The sequence below is a fragment of the Oncorhynchus clarkii genome, chromosome 11 (genome assembly GCF_045791955.1).
Source record: "Oncorhynchus clarkii lewisi isolate Uvic-CL-2024 chromosome 11, UVic_Ocla_1.0, whole genome shotgun sequence".
NCBI classification, from domain to species: Eukaryota; Metazoa; Chordata; class Actinopteri; order Salmoniformes; family Salmonidae; genus Oncorhynchus; species Oncorhynchus clarkii.
In genome coordinates, this window is record NC_092157.1 from 18,199,804 (window position 1) to 18,219,862 (window position 20,059).

General features: G+C 40.7%; 1 protein-coding gene across 3 annotated transcripts in view; it reads right to left on the reverse strand.

Annotated features, from left to right (window-relative positions):
* Nucleotides 1-15,478: 15,478 nt before the first annotated feature.
* LOC139420319 (zinc finger homeobox 4) overlaps nt 15,479-20,059 on the reverse strand; it is a 137,113-nt gene continuing 132,532 nt past the window's right edge. For all 3 annotated transcript variants that reach the window (XM_071170286.1, XM_071170283.1, XM_071170284.1), the window contains exon 12: nt 15,479-19,944. In XM_071170286.1, coding sequence (XP_071026387.1) covers nt 18,335-19,944 — 1,610 coding nt within the window. In that variant the 3' untranslated portion in view covers nt 15,479-18,334. The remainder of the gene's footprint in view (nt 19,945-20,059) is intronic.

Below are 20,059 nucleotides of genomic sequence, written 5' to 3' on the forward strand. Positions count from 1 at the left end.
CTTGACACACAGGAAACTGTTGAGCGTGAAAAACCATAGCAGAGATGCAGATTCTTGACACAAACCGATGTGCCTGGCACCTACTACCATACCCGGATCAAAAGCACTTAAATCACCCTCTGAATGGCTCACAAACCATGTCTCAATTATCTCAAGGCTTAACAATCCTTCTTTAACCTCTACACTGGTTGATGGGGTATTTACTGTAACAGGTGACATTAATAAGGAATCTTAGCTTTCACCTGGTCAGTCTGTCATGGAAGAGCAGGTTTTCCTAATGTTTTGTACACTCAGTGTACATACACAGATGAAGTCGGAAGTTTACATACACTTAGGTTAGAGCCATTAAATCTTGTTTTTCAACCCCTCCACAAATGTCTTGTTAACAAACTAGAGTTTTGGCAAGTCGGTTAGAACGTGTACTTTGTGCAAAGTCATTTTTCCAACAATTGTTTACAGACAGATTATTTCACTTCTAATTCACTGTATCACAATTCCAGTGGGTCAGATGTTTACATACATTAAGTTGACTGTGCCTTTAAACAACTTGGAAAATTCCAGAAAATGACGTCATGGCTTTAGAAGCTTCTGATAGGCTAATTTACATAATTTGAGTCAATTGGAGGTGTACTTGTGGATGTACTTCAAGGCCTACCTTCAAACTCAGTGCCTCTTTGCTTGACATCATGGGAAAATCAAAACAAGTCTGGTTCATTCTTGGGAGCAATTTCCAAATGCCTGAAGGTATCACGTTCATCTGTACAAAAAATAGTATGCAAGAATAAACACCATGGGACCACGCATCTGTCATACCGCTCAAGAAGGAGATGCGTTCTGTCTCCTAGAGATGAACGTACTTTGGTGCGAAAAGTGCAAATCAATCCCAGAACAACGGCAAAAGACCTTGTGAAGATGCTGGAGGAAACAGGTACAAAAGTATCTATATCCACACTAAAATGAGTCCTATATCAACATAACCTGAAAGGCCGCTCAGCAAGGAAGAAGCCACTGTTTCAAAACCGCCATAAAAAAGCCAGACTACAGTTTGCATCTGCACATGGGGACAAAGATCGTACTTTTTGGAGAAATGTCGTCTGGTCTGATGAAACAAAAATGGAACTGTTTGGCCATAATGACCATTGTTAAGTTTGGAGGAAAAAGGGGGATGCTTGCAAGCCAAAGAACACCATCCCAACAGTGAAGCACGGGGGTGGCAGCATCATGTTGTGGGGGTGCTTTGCTGCAGGAGGGACTGGTGCACTTCACAAAATAGATGGCATCTTGAGGAAGGAAAATTATGTGGATATATTGAAGCAACATCTCAAGACATCAGTCAGTAAGTTAAAGCTTGGTCGCAAATGGGTCTTCCAAATGGACAATGACCCCAAGCATACATCCAAAGTTGTGGCAAAATGGCTTAAGGAGAGGAAAGTCAAGGTATTGGAGTGGCCATCACAAAGCCCTGACCTCAATCCTATAGAACATGTGTGGGAAGAAGTGAAAAAGCTTGTGCGAGCAAGGAGGCCTACAAACCTGACTCAGTTTCACCAGCTCTGTCAGGAGGAATGGGCCAAAATTCACCCAACTTATTGTGGGAAGCTTGTGGAAGGCTACCTGAAGCGTTTGACCCAAGTTAAACAATTTAAAGGCAATGCTGCCAAATACTAATTGAGTGTATGTAAACTTCTGAACCACTGGAAATGTGATGAAAGAAATGAATAAAAGCTGAAGTAAATAATTCTCTACTATTATTCTGATATTTCACATTCTTAAAATAAAGTGGTGATCCTAACTGACCTAAAACAGGGAATTTTACTAGGATTAAAAGTCAGGAATTGTGAAAAACTGAGTTTAAATGTATTTGGCTAAGGTGTATGTAAACTACCAACTTCAACTGTACATACGTGAATACACACACACACATCACTTTGTCATTGGAAGAGTCTCAGTCCTGAAAATCCTATTCGTTCATAGGTTGGCGTACATTTACTTCCTCTCCTTTCCTCACAGCTGTGATACATTGGGTTCAGGATCATGTGACTGGTAGTCGCCCTTTAATGTCATCTGCTGCTGTCCTGTGGTTTTATTTTAAAAACAGAGATGAGTGTGTGTATGTGTGTTTTGTCCACAACTTCCTGGGATACCACATCATCGTCTGAGACAGGCAGATTGTTTTTGTAGCTCCCGTCGTGATCTACCAAAAATGTGTTTCTTTACAGTACAGCAAATAGCAGTGAAACAATCCAGAAGATAATTTCATTTCCAAAAACACTTTGAACCATTGAAAAACCTTTGTTGAAAAATCTATTAAAATGTAAATCTTTGATAATAACAGTCAGTGACCAATCAGACTAATCACAGTCAATGACCAATCAGTCTAGTCACAGTCAGTGACCAATCAGACTGAATATGAAACACTGAGCTCATGTTTTTTTCATGAGGAGATTATTATTCCATGTTGTCTGTCACTCCTCAATAAAGCTTTATTTCCAATGGTCTGTATAAAGCCTTCGCAGGAATAATCTGTGTGATGATAATAATGTGTGTGTGTGTTAATGTGTATTTGTTAGGCACATCATCAAGCCTGCAGTCTGAAACATCACTACTCGTCTACCCATAATCTCCAGAACTAGACTGATAATGGTGTTTTATTTTGTGTGTGCATGCGTTCATGTTTTTATGTGTGTGTGTGTGTGTGTGTGTGTGTGTGTGTGTGTGTGTGTGTGTGTGTGTGTGTGTGTGTGTGTGTGTGTGTGTGTGTGTATGATATGGTGCTACTGTAGCTGTTGCCTCCAAGCCCATTATTCATTGTTTAGAATGCTGCATTCAAGATTATATCTCTAGCAGCTTAAAGTGTATTTTCCTATAAACAGCAATCTGCAGCTCATAAAAATGCATTATTTTACGGCATACACAAGTCCCTTCTCCTTCTGACTGTGTGTGTGTGTGCGTGCGTGTGTGTATCACGAGCACAAAGTGAACCATCAGTTTCCACGGAAAACCAATTTCACTGGAGATTTCTCCCCGACGTGCACCACCTATACTGGTTAGTGCTGAGCGATTAGTGTTTTTTGAGGTCGGTTCGGTTTCGGTTTGATTTATTACAAAAATAATCACGGTTTTCAATTTCGGTTTTGAGTATTTGGGTTGAATGCTGGAACAACACAGAATAAAACAATTCAATAAGTCCCATGATGGTAGTGACTGTCCATTACTGCTAGTCACTTCTTAACCATCACTTATTCACTTTACTTTGATTAAATATTTCATTTGTTGTGTATACAGTATGTGTTTTATTTGATGACTTTTTTTCATCTCTATAGAGTCACGGCCAATGCTGTCTGAAAGTACTTATTTAATAAGGCATACTTTTATGATGATGTATTTTCAGGTAGAGATACCTCTCAAAGCAACAGCTGCTCTCTATATCCCCTCACAATCATGCATTATTCTGTCTCTTCCTTCTGTCTCTTCTGTAGCAGGCGTAACAGAAACACAGACCTGACAAGTAGATGCTCAATGGATTTTGGTCATTGTAGTTAATTACCACGTTTTATGGCTAAACTATGTTGAATATTAGCCTGCTGGAAACTACAACTTCCTACTACATCGGACAGTTCAGGCTGGATAGGATTTTTCTCTTGCAGAAAAAAACAGAACTAAATGGAATTCAAATAATTGAACCAACATAGCTCAATTAGTTGTTTAAAAACGGAAAAATAACCTACATTTGGTTAATCGCTCGGGACTAATACTGGTAGAAGAAGGAGAGAGGGGAGAGAGAAAGAGAAAGGGAGAAAGGAAGGAGAAACAAGGAGAGAGAGACCCTTTTGGCTATGGCGTTTTAAATGGTACATACTGTTATTTACTCTCATCACTTCAATAACTAAAAACTGTTCAGCTGTTCGCCCGCACTCTCCCTCCATCCAGCTTTTACCCTCTACATATTTCTCTCTGAGACAAAAAACAGGAGAAATCTTGCTTTTGACCATAAAAAAAAGTATAGAATTATTTACTGGGAACAAAGCATGCTCTTGTGGCCCAGTTACTATGAGTCATTTCATAACATGTGATTTAACAAACAACGCCTGTCGTTAACGCATAACATCTCTGGGTTACTGCTTCTTTGTTTTCCAGAGAGCTTCTCCATTCCATTGAAATAGGAGTGGCGTGTGGTGTGCACGCTCATGGGAAAACATAACACACACACACACACACACACACACACACACACACACACACACACACACACACACACACACACACACACACACACACACACACACACACACACACACACACACACACACCACACACACACACTGCGGCTATGCAGTGGAGAAAAGGCCATGTCTGAAGTAATGGGGTAAGAGAGACTGTGCTCCGGCCAAGTAGGGTAAAATAGTTTACTAATGACAAGAAAACCCGCTGACTGTCCGCCTTCTCTGGCAATAATGAAGCAGAGATGGTAATGCAAAATAAAAATGTGCTCTGTATCTGGTTTGAAGCTCACTAATGAAATCAAAGAAAGGAAGTTTAATAATGAATAGAAAATATATAACAATTGGAAAGAAATGAAGGATTGGTCTTCATTAAAATGGGCATTTTGGTTATAAAGTAAAGATTGTCATAAAGATGACTTTAGAGATATGTAATTTAGGTATACATAGTCATATAACTAACCCTATTCATTCTGTTGATACTGTGTTAGCTGGCATTATTCAAGAGAAATTGGTAAATACTATTAAGTCACTTAAATAAGATTTAGTGGTAGGTTTAATCCGCGCGTTGGATACTTAAAGACTATGTTCCCGTGTTTGCGGAGACTGCATTCACCATAAATGCCGTATACTGTATGTATGTCGGCTCAATCGGAAATTACCTTTCAATTTCAACCGTACTTTAACCCGGAACTTCCGTTATACGGATTTAATCGAGCCCCTATTTACAGTAATACATATGCATTAATAACTGTTATTGGCAGGCATTACACAGCCAATCCTATGTGTACTGTGCCTCTTCCCCGGTCTCCTCTCTCCTCTTATGCTCTTATTCACAGTCTTGACTGCAACCAGCCTTGAACTGCACCAACAAACTACATGTTTTCTTTGTGTTTTCAAAAAACAGGAAATCAGCCTTTTGTCCACTGGAGATGGCATCAAACACAACACCTTGTTTCATCTGTCTTAAACAATCCCATCTTCCCTCCCTCGTTCATAAAGCCACACCCCATGTGGGCTGTGTTACTGCTCAGAACAGATTGGGAAACAACGCAAACCATCTGCCTGCGAAGTCCCAAAGGGCTGTGAAAACAGGCTGGTTTGTGAACGCACCTCTGTTGTGTTGTGTTGCTGCTTACAGAGGCTGCTGTTTGATTTCTCTCAGGTCTCCCCGTCTCTATCTTCCATCCTAGCCCCCTCTCTCTTACCTATTCTATTTTCTCAGTCTCTTCCCGTTCCTCTCTCCTCTTCTCCTCGGTGACATTCTTTAGATAGTTTGTTGACAGTGAAGCCAGTGGTGGATATTAGAAATGCCAGGAGTGTCTTTCTCTCACAATGCCATAATACTGCAGGTGGAGAAATATTTTCCCCATCCTTCCATTTATATTCATTCTTCAGATGTGTTTTGAATAAGCAAACATGCTTGAGTAAGTAAGAGATAGATTAAATAAAGAGAGTGAGATAAAACGAAATATGATTGCTGTGAGTTGGGCTCTTTATTGTTTGTCCTTTCAACAAACAGCGAAAAACTCCAATCAACACTGTCAAATAGCAATTAAGTGTTATTTTGTGTGTTTGGAGGATTCTGTTGATATCTCCTGGTGCGCTTTACCTTTCATTCAATGTAATGTTATTTAACAAGGATTTTATAACCGTCTGCATTCTGTGTGTCAGTGAAAAATGCACTTACATTTGGAGAACAACTTAATATACTGTTTGTATGTTCTTCCAACAGCAGAAACCTACAGTATCTTCAGAAAGCATTCATACCTTTTGACTTATTCCACATTTTGCTGTGTTACAGGCTGAATTCAACATTGATTATTTTTCTCTCTCACCCATCTACAGTCAATTACCCATAATGACAAAGTGAAAATATGTTTTTAGATATTTCTGAAAATGCATTGAAAATTAAATACAGTAACATTTAATTTACATAAGTATACACACCCCTGAGTCAATACTTTGTAGAAGCAATTACAGTTGCAAGTCTTTCTGGGTAATTCTTCAAGAGGTTTCCACACCTGGACTGAGCAACATTTGCCCATTATTATTTTCAAACTTCTTCAAGCTCTGTCAAATTGGTTGTTGATCATTGCTAGACAACCATTTTCAGGTCTTGCCATAGATTTTCAAGTAGGTTAAAAGGGAAATTTAAAACATGTTCAAGTTCATATTCATCAACTCCAGCATCACCCCCAACATCAGCATTATGTGAAAATGGTGTGTTTTATGTTTTTCTAGTAAAAAATTAAGAGGAAGATAAGTGTTTCCAATGATATCTCAAATTCACAGCAGATAGAAATGGAGAGAAAATAGACTTCTTGTATCTTACATTGCACAAAAATAAAGAAAACAAGTTGGAGTCTACTGTCTTCTTCATGCAGACAGAAAACACCCGGTACACATTAAGCAGAACATATAGGTGGGTCAATTCCTAAGACTCTGACCTAACTGTAGTACAGACATAGATTTGTCCAAAGCTAATGATATGCGCACCAGGTTCCTGCATCACGGGTATGATAAGGGTGTCATTGAACAGGCCTATATCTGTGCTCGAGAGACTGAACCTACTCAGTGGCACTAATAGAAACCAGGACAAAACGCCCCCACGTTTTGTTTTTCCACGAAGTACAGCCTGTGTGCCGGTCGCGTCAAATCCATTGCATTGAAACACTGGAACATCCTCAAAAGGGATCCAAGTCTACCAGAGTTCCCAACATTGCCAACCTCTCAGTTGTGCACACAATCTAGACGAATCCGTTACGCACAGCATGCAGCTACCCAAGAAGCATGACACTTGGCTCCCAGGCCTGCCCAATGGCAATTACAAGAGTGGTCACTGTGTACATTGTGACAGTATGACCAATACTAAAGTTTTGTACCTCCCGAGAACAGGTAAAGAATACAAAATCCTAAGCTTCATTAATTGTAGCACCACAAATGTCATATACATGCTGAAATGCATCTGCGGGGCTGCTTATATTGGCACAACTAAACAAGCATTGAAACTTTGCATTACAGAACATAAGGCTGCTATTCATAATGAGAACACAGATTATGCTATTGCACGCCACTGCATCGAAGCCAACCATGGCTCATCTTCCTCCCTGCGTTTTGAACACGCCCACATTTCACCAGGCGGAGGTGACATCGTACGTAAACTTAAAGAAAGCGAAGCATTCTGGCAGTACTCCTTAGACACTGTTGATCCAAAGGGCCTAAACGATGATTTTTCACTGTCCTCGTTTCTATAATGGTGTTGCCTCTGGATACAGACACCCAACTATTACCTATGTATATTTTGACATGGCCTATTGATTAACGAGACACACTATCTATCTATTTTTATTTTGTGCTATAATTTCCCATTTACTTTGAAACGTATTATTATTATCATTCAAAATATTGTTGTGTCTCAATGGGCCACTAGGATATAAATAGGAGCTAAGTGCAATGGTCAGGTCATTCTGAGGAAGACATCAGCTTGACATCGAAACGTTAGTCACCTGTCCACATCCTGTACAATGGATTAGAGTGAGCAATAAGAAACCAATTCTGCTTTTTTTGTTGTTGAGTGCTCCAACTCCTTTCCACCTTGAATTAGTCCTTTTGGAAGTTTTTCATGGTAAGCTCTTCTCATTTGTCATTGTTGTTGAGCCCCACTTCCTTTCCTTTTTTTGCTAAAGTGCGAAGGCACACCCAAACTCTGATATCATTAACCAATTAGTAGACAATTAGTAGGCAATTAGTATGCTGTGCCTACTCATAATTGGTTAAAATCACAAGATGCACACCGATGATGTCATTGGAAACACTTATCTTCCTTTTTTACTACAAACATAAAAACGCAATTTCCCTTGAAGTCAAAACTAACTCCGTCTTCTTGGTATGCAACTGCAGTGTAGATTTGGCCTTGTGTTTAAGGATATTGACCTGTTGAAAGGTGAGTGGATTTGCCCAAAAGATAACACTGTATTCAGGACAAAAAGTAAATTGCTTTACCACATTTTTTTAGTATTACTTTAGTGCCGTGTTGCAAACAGGATGCATGTTTTGCAGTGGTGTAAAGTACTTAAGTAAAAATACTTTAAAGTACTACTTAAGTTGTTTTTGGGGATATCTGTACTTTTTATCTGATATCTGTACTATTTATATTTGTGTCAACTTTGACTTTTACTTCACCACATTCCTAAAGAAAATAATATACTTTTTACTCCATACAATTTCCCTGACACCCAGAAAGTTACATTTTAAATGCTTAGCAGGACAGGAATATTGTCAAATTCACGCACTTATCAAGAGAACATCCCTGGCCATCCCTACTGCCTCTGATCTGGTGGACAGATCAGCTTCGTATGTAAATATGTCTGTGTTGGAGCGTGCCCCTGGCTCTCTGTAAAATATAAAACAATTTAGAAAATGGTGCCGTCTGGTTCGCTTAATATGAGGATTTTGAAATGATTTATATTTGTACTTTTGATACTTACAGTACCAGTCAAAAGTTTGGACACACCTACTCATTCAAGAGTTTTTCTTTATTTGTACTATTTTCTACATTGTACATAGTGAAGACATCAAAACTATGACATAACACATATGGAATCATGTAGTAACCAAAAAACTGTTAAACAAAGCAAAATATATTTTACATTAAAGATTCTTCAAAGTAGCCACCCTTTGCCTTGATGACAGCTTTGCACACTCTTCGCATTCTCTCAACCAGCGTCATGAGGGATACTTTTCCAAAAGTCTTAAATGAGTTCCCACATATGCTGAGCACTTGTTGGCTGCTTTTCCTTCACTCTGCGGTCCAACTCATCCCAAATTATCTCAATTGGGTTGAGGTCGGGTGATTGTGGAGGCCAGGTCATCTGAGGCAGCATTCCATCACTCTCCTTCTTGGTCAAATAGCCCTTACACAGCCTGGAGGTGAGTTTTGTGTCATTGTCCGGTGAAAAAAATGATAGTCCCACTAAGCACAAATCAGATGGGATGTTGTATTGCTGCAGAATGCTGTGGTTAAGTGTGCCAAGAATTCTAAATATATCACAGACAGTGTCACCAGCAAACACACCTCCTCCTCCATGCTTCACAGTGGGAACCACACATGCAGAGATAATCCGTTCAACTAATCTGTGTCTCACAAAGACACAGCGGTTGGAACCAAAAATCTCAAATTTGGACTCATCAGACCAAAGGAAAGATTACCACAGGTCTAACGTCCATTGCTTGTGTTTCTTGACCCAAACAAGTCTCTTCTTATTATTGGTGTCCTTCAGTAGTGGATTCTTTGCAGCAATTTGACCATGGAGGCTTGATTCAAGCAGTATACTCTGAACAGTTGTGTCTGTTACTTGAAATCTGTGAAGCATTATTTGGGCTGCAATCTGAGGTACAGCTAACTCTGATGAACTTATCCTATGCAGCAGAGGTAACTCTGGGTCTTCCTTTCCTGTGCCGGTCCTCATGAGAGCCAGTTTCATTATAACGCTTGATGGTATTTGCGACTGCACTTGAAGAAACTTTCAAAGGTCTTAAACTTTTCCTCATTGACTGAACTTCATGTCTTAAAGTAATGATGGACTGTCGTTTCTCTTTGCTTATTTGAGCTGTTTTTGCCATAATATGGACATGGTCTTTTACCAAATAGGGCTATCTTCTGTATACCACCCTTACTGTGCCTTGTCACAACACAACTGATTCGCTCAAACACATTAAGAATGAAAGAAATTCCACCAATTAACTTTTAACAAGGCACACCTGTTAACTGAAATGCATTCCAGGTGACTACCTCATGAAGCTGTGTGCAAAACTGTCATCAAGGCAAAGGGTATCTGCTTTAATGGCTGATAGGAGAAAACTGAGGAGGGACCAACAACATTGTAGTTACTCCACGATACTAAGCTTATTGTCATAGTGAAAAGAAGAAAACCTGTACAGAATGCAAATATTTCAGAACATCAGTGGTGGAAAAAGGTACCCAATTGTCATATTTGAGTAAAAGTAACAATACCTTAATAGAAAATGACTCAAGTGAAGTGAAAGTCACCCAGTAAAATACTTCTTCAGTAAAAGTCTAAAAGTATTTTGTAAATATACTTAGTATCAAAAGAAAATGTAATTGCTCAAATATATGTAACGGACTGGGTGTAGTGGGTGAGAAGTCAGGCACAGGAAGCAGAGAGTCCAGGGTAGCGCTTTATTTTATGCACAAAACGGCGAACATAAGCCAACCCCACGAAATGCCAACCCCAACAAATGCCCCAAACACGGGGACTTAAACTGTCCAGCCAAACCCAATGAAATGGGAAACACGTAACCCACAGATGTGCACACAAGTTACACAAAACAATCCCGCACAAAGAGCAGGCGGGCCTACTGGTAAATAAAGCCTGACTAATCAGTCTAAAACACAAACAGGTGAAACCAATAAACAGAAAGGGGAAAAAAGGAACAGTGGCAGCTAGTAGGCCGGTGACGACGAGCGCCGAGCGCCACCCGAACAGGAAGGAGAGCCACCTTCGGTTGGAGTCGTGACAATATACTTACAGTACCAGTAAAAAGTTTGGACACACCTACTCATTCAAGGGTTTTTCTTTATTTGTATTATTTTCTACATTGTAGAATAATAGTGAAGACATCAAAACTATGAAATAACATATGGAGTCATCTAGTAAGCAAAAAAGTGTTAAACAAATAAAAATAAACTCTGTAACTGTTTTGAAGCCACCATTGGCCTCATGGTGAAATCCCTGAGCGGTTTCCTTCCTCTCCGGCAACTGAGTTAGGAAAGACATCTACATAGCTCTGCCATAGGAGTTATATAATAACACATTAATAACTGAAGGAGGGCTCTGAATGCCAAAAAGGACCTGTAAATAGAGCAAGTGATTATCAATGTGATTTAACATGGAGTAGTTCTGCGAGCGGACACCAGTTCTCTGGATCTCAGCTGTGCTGTAGTGTAGTAGATGATTCTCAGCTCTGCAGTAGGGTGGTAGATGATTCTCAGCTGTGCAGTAGGGTAGTAGATGATTCTCAGCTGTGCTGTAGGGTAGTAGATGATTCTCAGCTGTGCTGTAGGGCAGTAGATGATTCTCAGCTGTGCTGTAGGGCAGTAGATGATTCTCAGCTGTGCTGTAGGGTAGTAGATGATTCTCAGCTGTGCTGTAGGGTAGTAGATGATTCTCAGCTGTGCCATAGTGTAGTAGATGATTCTCAGCTGTGCTGTAGGGTAGTAGATGATTCTCAGCTGTGCTGTAGGGTAGTAGATGATTCTCAGCTGTGCTGTAGGGTAGTAGATGATTCTCAGCTGTGCCATAGTGTAGTAGATGATTCTCAGCTCTGCTGTAGGGTAGTAGATGATTCTCAGCTGTGCTGTAGGGTAGTAGATGATTCTCAGCTGTGCTGTAGGGTAGTAGATTATTCTCAGCTGTGCTGTAGGGTAGTAGATGATTCTCAGCTGTGCAGTAGGGTAGTAGATGATTCTCTGCTGTGCAGTAGGGTAGTAGATGATTCTCAGCTGTGCTGTAGGGTAGTAGATGATTCTCAGCTGTGCTGTAGGGTAGTAGATGATTCTCAGCTGTGCTGTAGGGTAGTAGATGATTCTCAGCTGTGCTGTAGGGTAGTAGATGATTCTCAGCTGTGCAGTAGGGTAGTAGATGATTCTCAGCTGTGCTGTAGGGTAGTAGATGATTCTCAGCTGTGCTGTAGGGTAGTAGATGATTCTCAGCTGTGCTGTAGGGTAGTAGATGATTCTCAGCTGTGCTGTAGGGGAGTAGATGATTCTCAGCTGTGCTGTAGGGTAGTAGATGATTCCCAGCTGTGCTGTAGGGTAGTAAATATTTCTCAGCTGTGCTGTAGTGTAGTAGATGATTCTCAGCTGTGCTGTAGGGCAGTAGATGATTCTCAGCTGTGCTGTAGTGTAGTAGATGATTCTCAGCTGTGCTGTAGGGTAGTAGATGATTCTCAGCTGTGCTGTAGTGTAGTAGATGATTCTCAGCTGTGCTGTAGGGAAGTAGATGATTCTCAGCAGTGTTGTAGATGATTCTCAGCTGTGCTGCTGTGTGGTGGATGACACACAGGTGTTTATGTGAGTCTTTAGTTGAGTTTATTAGGATCCCCATTAGCTGCATATGCAGCAGCTCCACTTACTGGGGTCCACAACAGAGGTGTACTGAAAATCAACAGCCAGGTATTAAAATTCATCTTCCTTGATTGGCTGGAAAAGTTGAGAGCAACATAGTGAACAGGACAAATAAAGGGAGAGAGAGAATAGCAAAAATATCATCTTCACCTTGCCTAGCCATCTTGTCTCATGAGGACCAGACGTTATTGTGTGTTATCCTCCACAATTTAACAATGGAAATAAGTCCCAGACGTTATTGTGTGTTATCCTCAATGATTTAACAATGGAAATAAGTCCCAGATGTTATTGTGTGTTATCCTCAATGATTTAACAATGGAAATAAGTCCCAGATGTTATTGTGTGTTATCCTCCATGATTTTACTCAAGTGCATGTATAACTTTTTCAAGTTTTATGTGTGCTTGTTTTTTAAAATGGTCGAATTAATAAACCAAACTAAAAATGTAGTAGTGCTATGAATGACTATGTTGGTACAGGAATGCTAAGTCAGAAATAGACTGAAGGACATGATCAGTTGAGCAGGTTTTTTTTAGAGTTGGATGGGAGCAAAACCCTGCATACCCAGTAGCTCTCCAGGACTGGAGTTGACCAGTGCTGACCTGCAGTGTTCTTTTAAAGGTGATATGGTTAAAAGAGGGCGGAGGAACAACCTTTTGCTTGGTTTTTCTTTTTAGTTCTGAGCTTGGAAGTGTTGTTGCCACAACTGGTGACAGACGAAAACCAGAGACTGATCACTTCCTGCCAGTGTAACACGTGTGTGTGTGTGTGTGTGTGTGTGTGTGTGTGTGTGTGTGTGTGTGTGTGTGTGTGTGTGTGTGTGTGTGTGTGTGTGTGTGTGTGTGTGTGTGTGTGTGTGTGTGTGCGTGAGCGCATCTACTCTGTGCTAGTCTCAGAGTCTCGTAGAGGGATGCGTTCACAAGTCATTAAATGGACTTAATGAAATTTCACGAGGCCAAAGGCAAGACGAGGATCTTTTCAATCTGACCGAATCAGTGTCACCTCTCTCGCTTTGTTCCATACATCAGTGTGTGTGTTCGCCGCTCACTGCTACACTCTCTACATCAAAATGGCTCAAAAGTCAGCTTTTCTTGTTCATGGGTTGACCTCTTGTCCTTGATGAATTTGTTCCCCTTGCAGGGTGTGAGTTCACTGCTGAATGGCCTGTTTTTGTCATTCTGTTCAACAGCGTATAGCTGGGCTTTGAGGTAGGGGTCCCCACACATTATAGGATTCAAGTGCATTTGCCCTTAGCAGAGAACAATAGCGAAAGGTATTTCATTGTTATGGCCTCTTTGATGCTGTGAGAAGTGTGTTTATGTGAGCCCCTTCTGTGTTTTCAGTTGTTTTCTGGTATCTCAAAGGCATGACGGATGCTCTTCTAGGGCGTTCCGTCTTGGATGGATGTTCTGTGTCTGTGTGTGTGTGTTCTCTTTTGCCTCGTAGCTTCTCCATCAGACAGACAATAAATAATACACAGCTGACATTACAGTCTGTGATCATCCCTTTTCAACCAGAAATACCTGACCCTGGTGGGGTAACAATATAATACAATTCATAAAACATATTTATCAATGTTAAACGAAGACAACACAGCATTGCCGATGCACACATCCATTAGTATGTCATACATGTCAATATGTATCGACAAATGAATCATCGTTGTTGTTCTCCCTCGTCGTTCAGAATGCCCAATACTGGTCCTGATGATTTGGGAATGAACGTGATGGGAATTTCAGCCCTCTGTCATTGAATTACCATGTCTGGAATAGTGATTCCTGTAGTGTGTGTGTGTGTGTGTGTGTGTGTTTTAGTGGGGGTGAAGCCAGGGCTTGCTTTCATCTCATGCTGATTTCAGTCTAATTAAATTTGGCACGTGGGGAGATGGATGGATCAGTCCTGTCTAATGCATGGTTCTCTGTCTGTCCCAAACATGGCATTATCCAGGGGGAAATCCATTCGCTGCAGGCTATTCAGAGCCAGATCTCTCTCTCTATCACCACTCTTCTCCACCACAAACGCGGTCTCTCAACTAATACTACTGCGTCGTCAATATCTGCCCATGCTACAAAGGAAGGGTAAGGCCTTCCCTCCAAAAATGTGACTTTTATCCACAAACCATACGCCTAATGTGAAACATAAATCTTAAGAGCAGGGCGTTGACCCTGGTTGCTTCTGTGTGTATCTCTGGGTCGGAGTCTGTTAGATGGCTAATGTAATGTAGTTGTTGAGCGGCTTCACTGCAAGTATATTGTATGTTTTAAATATTCAATAAAAAAAATGTTAAAAATAAGAAAATAATTGTGTGTATTCCCCTTTTCCATGATGGGAGGAGCTTATGACAATACCTGCTGAAACCTTCTCCAGATTAGCCGACATTCCAGATGATCATCCAGTACATCTGGTGAAAGCCAGATTACAACAGAATAACATGTCAGATAGCTGATATTCCATCAATCACCATACTCCCCTATTTGTCCTAGATAGTTTGTGTGTATGCATTAATATGCAGGCTACGTGCGCCTTTAAAAAAATGATGTACTTCTGTCCTCGTCTATTAATGTTCTGTATTATGTCATGTTTCATGTTCTGTGTGGACCCCAGGAAGAGTATCTGCTGCTTTTGTAACAGCTAATGGGGATCCTAATAAAATACCAAATGCCAGTACTCTCCTGCTCAAAGGAATGCCAGCTCTTGCAGAAGCAGGGAAATGAAAATGTGACTAAAACAGGTTTTGATTTCTCTCCATTTGTGGGGGGAAATATGACAGTAGTTTTGAGCTGAATCTACATAGTAGTGCAGCAAGGCCCAAATGACCAAAAGGTCAAATGTAAGCAAAGTTGCTACCTTATAAGATGTTGACAATACTGTCAGCACATCCATAGTGAAATGAATTCTCTGCTAATATGTAGAAATAAACACACCCCATTCAATTATTCTGTACAACTAGAAAGGCAACTGTATTCCAAATCAATACACATGAAATAGCTGTGTGATGTACACTATTTATGATACAATGGCTTTATGATCATGTTGATATGGTGTGAGTAAAGCTGATTCAAAACAATGATACGAAACAAATCAAAATCCTTTTGATGACAGACACAAAACTGGTTTGCAGATACAGTTTTTAATGTATCACAACAATGAGCAACAAACATACTTGATGAACTATTTCCAGAAGTTGTTCAAATACCATCTACAATAAACGTCATTTCAACTATGACAACAGGTCTGTGACAAAAATAAAAAATAAAAGTTTCAAAACCATGTTATTACCGGTGTAACGGTACAGTTGAGACCTCAAACATTACAGTAACAAAAACTAATGAGACTACTCTCTATATATAAAACATCAATAACATTTTTGGTTTAGTTTATTTAAAGTTTTAGCCATAGGGGCTTCTTCTTAGTAAACCCTCAGGATGCATTTCCTATGTAACCAGGACAGAATACATATTGTGTAGGATATGACTGCGCCGTGAAATTCCCTTTTGACACCCAGAAGAAAACAATCCCAATATCAACCTTTTGAAGGCTGTCCTCTCTTTAGCGTGACACAATCCATCCGTTTGAAACAGGTTTTTTTTTATTCTTTCTTTCTTTTTGGCTGCTGTGCAGTTGCAATATTTATGTACAGTTCGTTATGTTATCGTACCATCCTTTTGGTTGTTGGTTTGTTAGCTTTTACCAGTCCTTTAGTGTGGGAAGCATTGTGTTTGCTGCTAACATCTTAGCACGTGATGCTAGCTGACAGTTCAGTCTGGCAATGCTTTAGCCACATTGAGGGGAAAGGCAAGAAGCCAGGTTGGGAAAGCCTTTGGGATCAGGACAGTCGTTGGTGTTTGTACAATGGCAGGATTGCACCTATACGGAGGCCAGGACGTCTCTTATGAAACACAATCGTAAAAGTGTCTTCAGGATCAAAGTAAATGTTAAAATACTAAAAATCCAAATCAGAACATTTAAAAAGTTTCACACAAAAAAAAAGAGAATAAAAAACGGAGACATTTTGCATTTAAACTTTGAACGGAAAAACAAAAACACCTGTACTATAATAAAACGCAAGAGGAAATGTTACTGGATTTCATCGTTTGAAACAATAACTAAGCATGATTTGATTTTAACCTGTCAAACAGTTGCATTACATGCTACTTGTTCATCTCAGAATAGGAAATACCAAAAGCAATACAGTTTTGCATTTCTTCATATTAATAAATTTGTACCATGCACAGCCAACTACGAATATGTACAACAGCTTAGCTCTCTTTGTTCACAAGCCTTTTCCTTTCATACAAATAGCCTCTTGTTACTTTGGAATGAATCACATTGGCTTATCTTACCAAACTAGAAAGTGATTCGTAAAAATGTAACACCCTTTGACAGCTTTCACATTCTTTAAGTTCCACTGCAAATAAAAGAAGACCAAAACAAAATGAACATAGAACGAAAACAGCAAAGCAAAGCGATCCATGGGTCAGTATTCAGTCTGTTGGAGGATTTATGGCGAGCAAAAATAACATTACACAGTAGCAGCAACATTTTGTTATAAGGTAATACTTCGTAATGCATAAACGTCTAAAATAAACTGAAGAATTAGTGTTGACTTTTCATGATTTATCAACTGAAGTGTCCGGAAAATGTATGCGAGGACGAAGAGCTATGCACTAAATGGCAGTGTATAGGTTTAACACTGTTATCAGTCCTACAAGCACTGGGGAAAACGTTTCATTATACCAAATACATGCTGTAGTCCCCCTTTTTAAAGCAGCATATTTCCGAATGCAAATATTCATACCTTTTGTTAAAAAAGAACAACATTTTGATCGACTTATACTTGAACAGTTTCAAGTATACCGTACTACTTTTATGGACGCACCAATTGTTAAATAGGTTACTGGGATGTTAGGCGTCAATCCTCTAACACATGTGGACCAAAATGCTGCTGCAATAAACACAAAATAATAATTAAAACAAACAAACATACCAACGGAAAAAAATCTATTAAATTAACACATGGGTCTACCAAAATAATATGACTAATAAAAAACTAACAAAAACAAAATAAGTGCACTATAGTCCAGACACAAGCAGGTACCATAACAGTACAGCAATTCACAAATGAAACATGTCTTATTCACATAATTAATCCTCAAGAGTGTATAAAACTAGTTATTACCTCTTCAGAAAAGGGTGTGAGCAAAGATACATGAGAGAAGGTAAGAGTTGGCACAGATTAGTATATTCTACAAGAGAAAAAGAGGGTTGGATATAGACACAGTTTGTTGTAATACAAACTGGAAAACACAGGGGAATCATACACATATACTTCACCATTCTAAAATTCCCTCAGTGGCAAAACCATACTGTCTTTGTAGGGTGGAAACTAAAAGGATATGCACGCTGTCCATTGTAACAGTAATATTGTCTCTCTTGGTACTCTACACACATCAAGGAAATGCGTCCGATAAAGCTTGACATGTTTTGGTTAAAAGCCAAGTGTACCCAGGCTCGTTGCTGCTTTAACAAATGAGAAATGTTATGTTCTGACCTGAGAATTTAAAGCTACTGAATTACACCTATCTAGACTAAGAGAGATTCTCTTTGAGGGTTTTCTGGATCGTCATCCCATACAGTACATGCTAGCATTTGGAAAACAATCCAGCTGAGGTGCAATTTGCTATCATGAGTTTTTGGCTTGAAACAAGCTCCACGGGGGAGCCTGAGAGATCTTTTTCTACTCCGTGTTTTTGTATACAATATAAGCTCAGTCAAGCATCTGCAACAGTTCTGTCCATAACAAAAATCTATCAATATCTTGCCAGCATATCAATATGGGAAAAACAATCCTGAGTCAATCATTTGGTTCTGTAATTTTTTGGGTTAGAGAAACTTTGGAACTGCAGTTTAAAAGTCTTGTTTTTTTATTTTATTTTTTTTAAAGCAAGGGATCCTGTTTTTCACCTCCTACACACTGAACATATCCATTCTGATACTGCTGAAGCCTGCGTCTAAGCCGGAGGTCGACTTAGCCTTGGCCTCCAACACCTTATCTAAGTCATCCAGCTTCTGGCTTAGCTCGTTGTCAGACTCATCTGAACAATTCTTGTTGGGTAGGGAGGTGGGAACCCCTGAGACGCTGCTGCAGGACGTTGAGGTAACCATTAGAGGCAAGGAAAGGGGAGGAAGAGGAAGAGGAGAAGCAGATGGGGAGGAGGAGGAAGAAGCAGCTTTCCGGGCGGTGGCCTGGAAAAGGATATTTGGCCAGGGCTTGATGGATAAGCGAGAGAGATGGGGAAAGGTGTTATTAGAAGGAGGAGCTGCAGACTGCGAGGTAGATGTGGTGTTGACAGGAGTAGGTGTGCAGACAGAGTGAGGTAATAATCTAGCATGCTCTTTGGCATTTCTCATTGCTTGTTTGATTGTTTTCTCTTTGTGCAAGCTCGACTGGAGGTGTTGGCCAAGTGCTTCATTCCCGTTGACCACCACATTACAGGCGATGCACGTGTACTTGCTCACTGCCTGTCTAAGAACTGTCTCCTGCGGGTCTGGAAAGGGGTTTCCGAAGTAGCAGAATGACTTCTGGTGATGCACTGCGGAGCCCTCATCGCTGAATACCTTATGGCACTTCCTGCATATGAACTCGTGTTTGACAGATGGAACAATGAAAGCGTCAGGAAAGTCTGTGGTACTTTTGGTTTCTGTTGGCGATTCTACTTTTGTGCTTTCTGTTAAAGAGCCTTTGTTGTTGTTGGTGTCATCCATAGATTCTTTTGGTTTGAAGGAGTTGGAGTTGCTCTGCACACATGGTGAAGACACCTTCACAGGGATTGGCTTCTGCTTCTGCTGCTGCTGTTTATGATGCTGATGTTGTTGCTCAAGCTGCTGCTGCTGTTGCTGCTTCTGCAGGGAGTCCTGGAGAGACTGCTGGTACTGCTGATACTGCTGCAGGAGGGCAGTGGGATTCATCCCCGCCATGGCGGCCTGCGGGATGGCAGCAGGTCCGTATGGGAATAGGTTCTCCATCCCGCCGAACGGAGGGAAGTATCCCCCCGCCTGCATTCCTCCAAGGAGCTGGGGCGAAAAGCTGTTGCCGAAGCCCGGGAGGAAGTAAGGCAGGAACTGGCCTCCCAGGAAGGAGCTTGGGTCTGTGGCGCCGGCCAGGGCGTTCTGAAGAGCCTGTAGTTGAGCGGCATCCAGATGGCCCTCACTTCCTGGTTTTCCCACGGCTGGAGACGGCTTTTCCCTCTTCTTGTTGTGGCTGACGTTGGGGGTCTGTGGACGGCCGCCATTCTCCGCTTCTCTTTCCTTTGCCTTCTTCTGGTGGTGCGGTTTCTCTACTGATTTCTTGCTGCTGCTGTTGTTGCTGTCTCTCTCCTGGTATTTTCTGTGCTGCTCAATGTGGTTGGTTGAAGTCAGAGGAATGGAGGAAACAGGAGGAGGTGGAGGAGGAGGAGGAGGAGGAGGTGGAGGAGTCTGCAGAAGAGTCTTGGTTGGGGTAGTGCTGAGAGACATGGCAGGAGAGGGGGTGGCTGGGGTGGGGAACCCAAGCATACCAGCACCGGGAGACGCTAAAGCTGAAATACAGTGGTATAAATTATATTGAAATATATTTATATTCACCCTAACATTACTATTGAAATAGTGTTCAGAATGACATTATGGAAATGTTTGCAGTTATGATTTACTTTA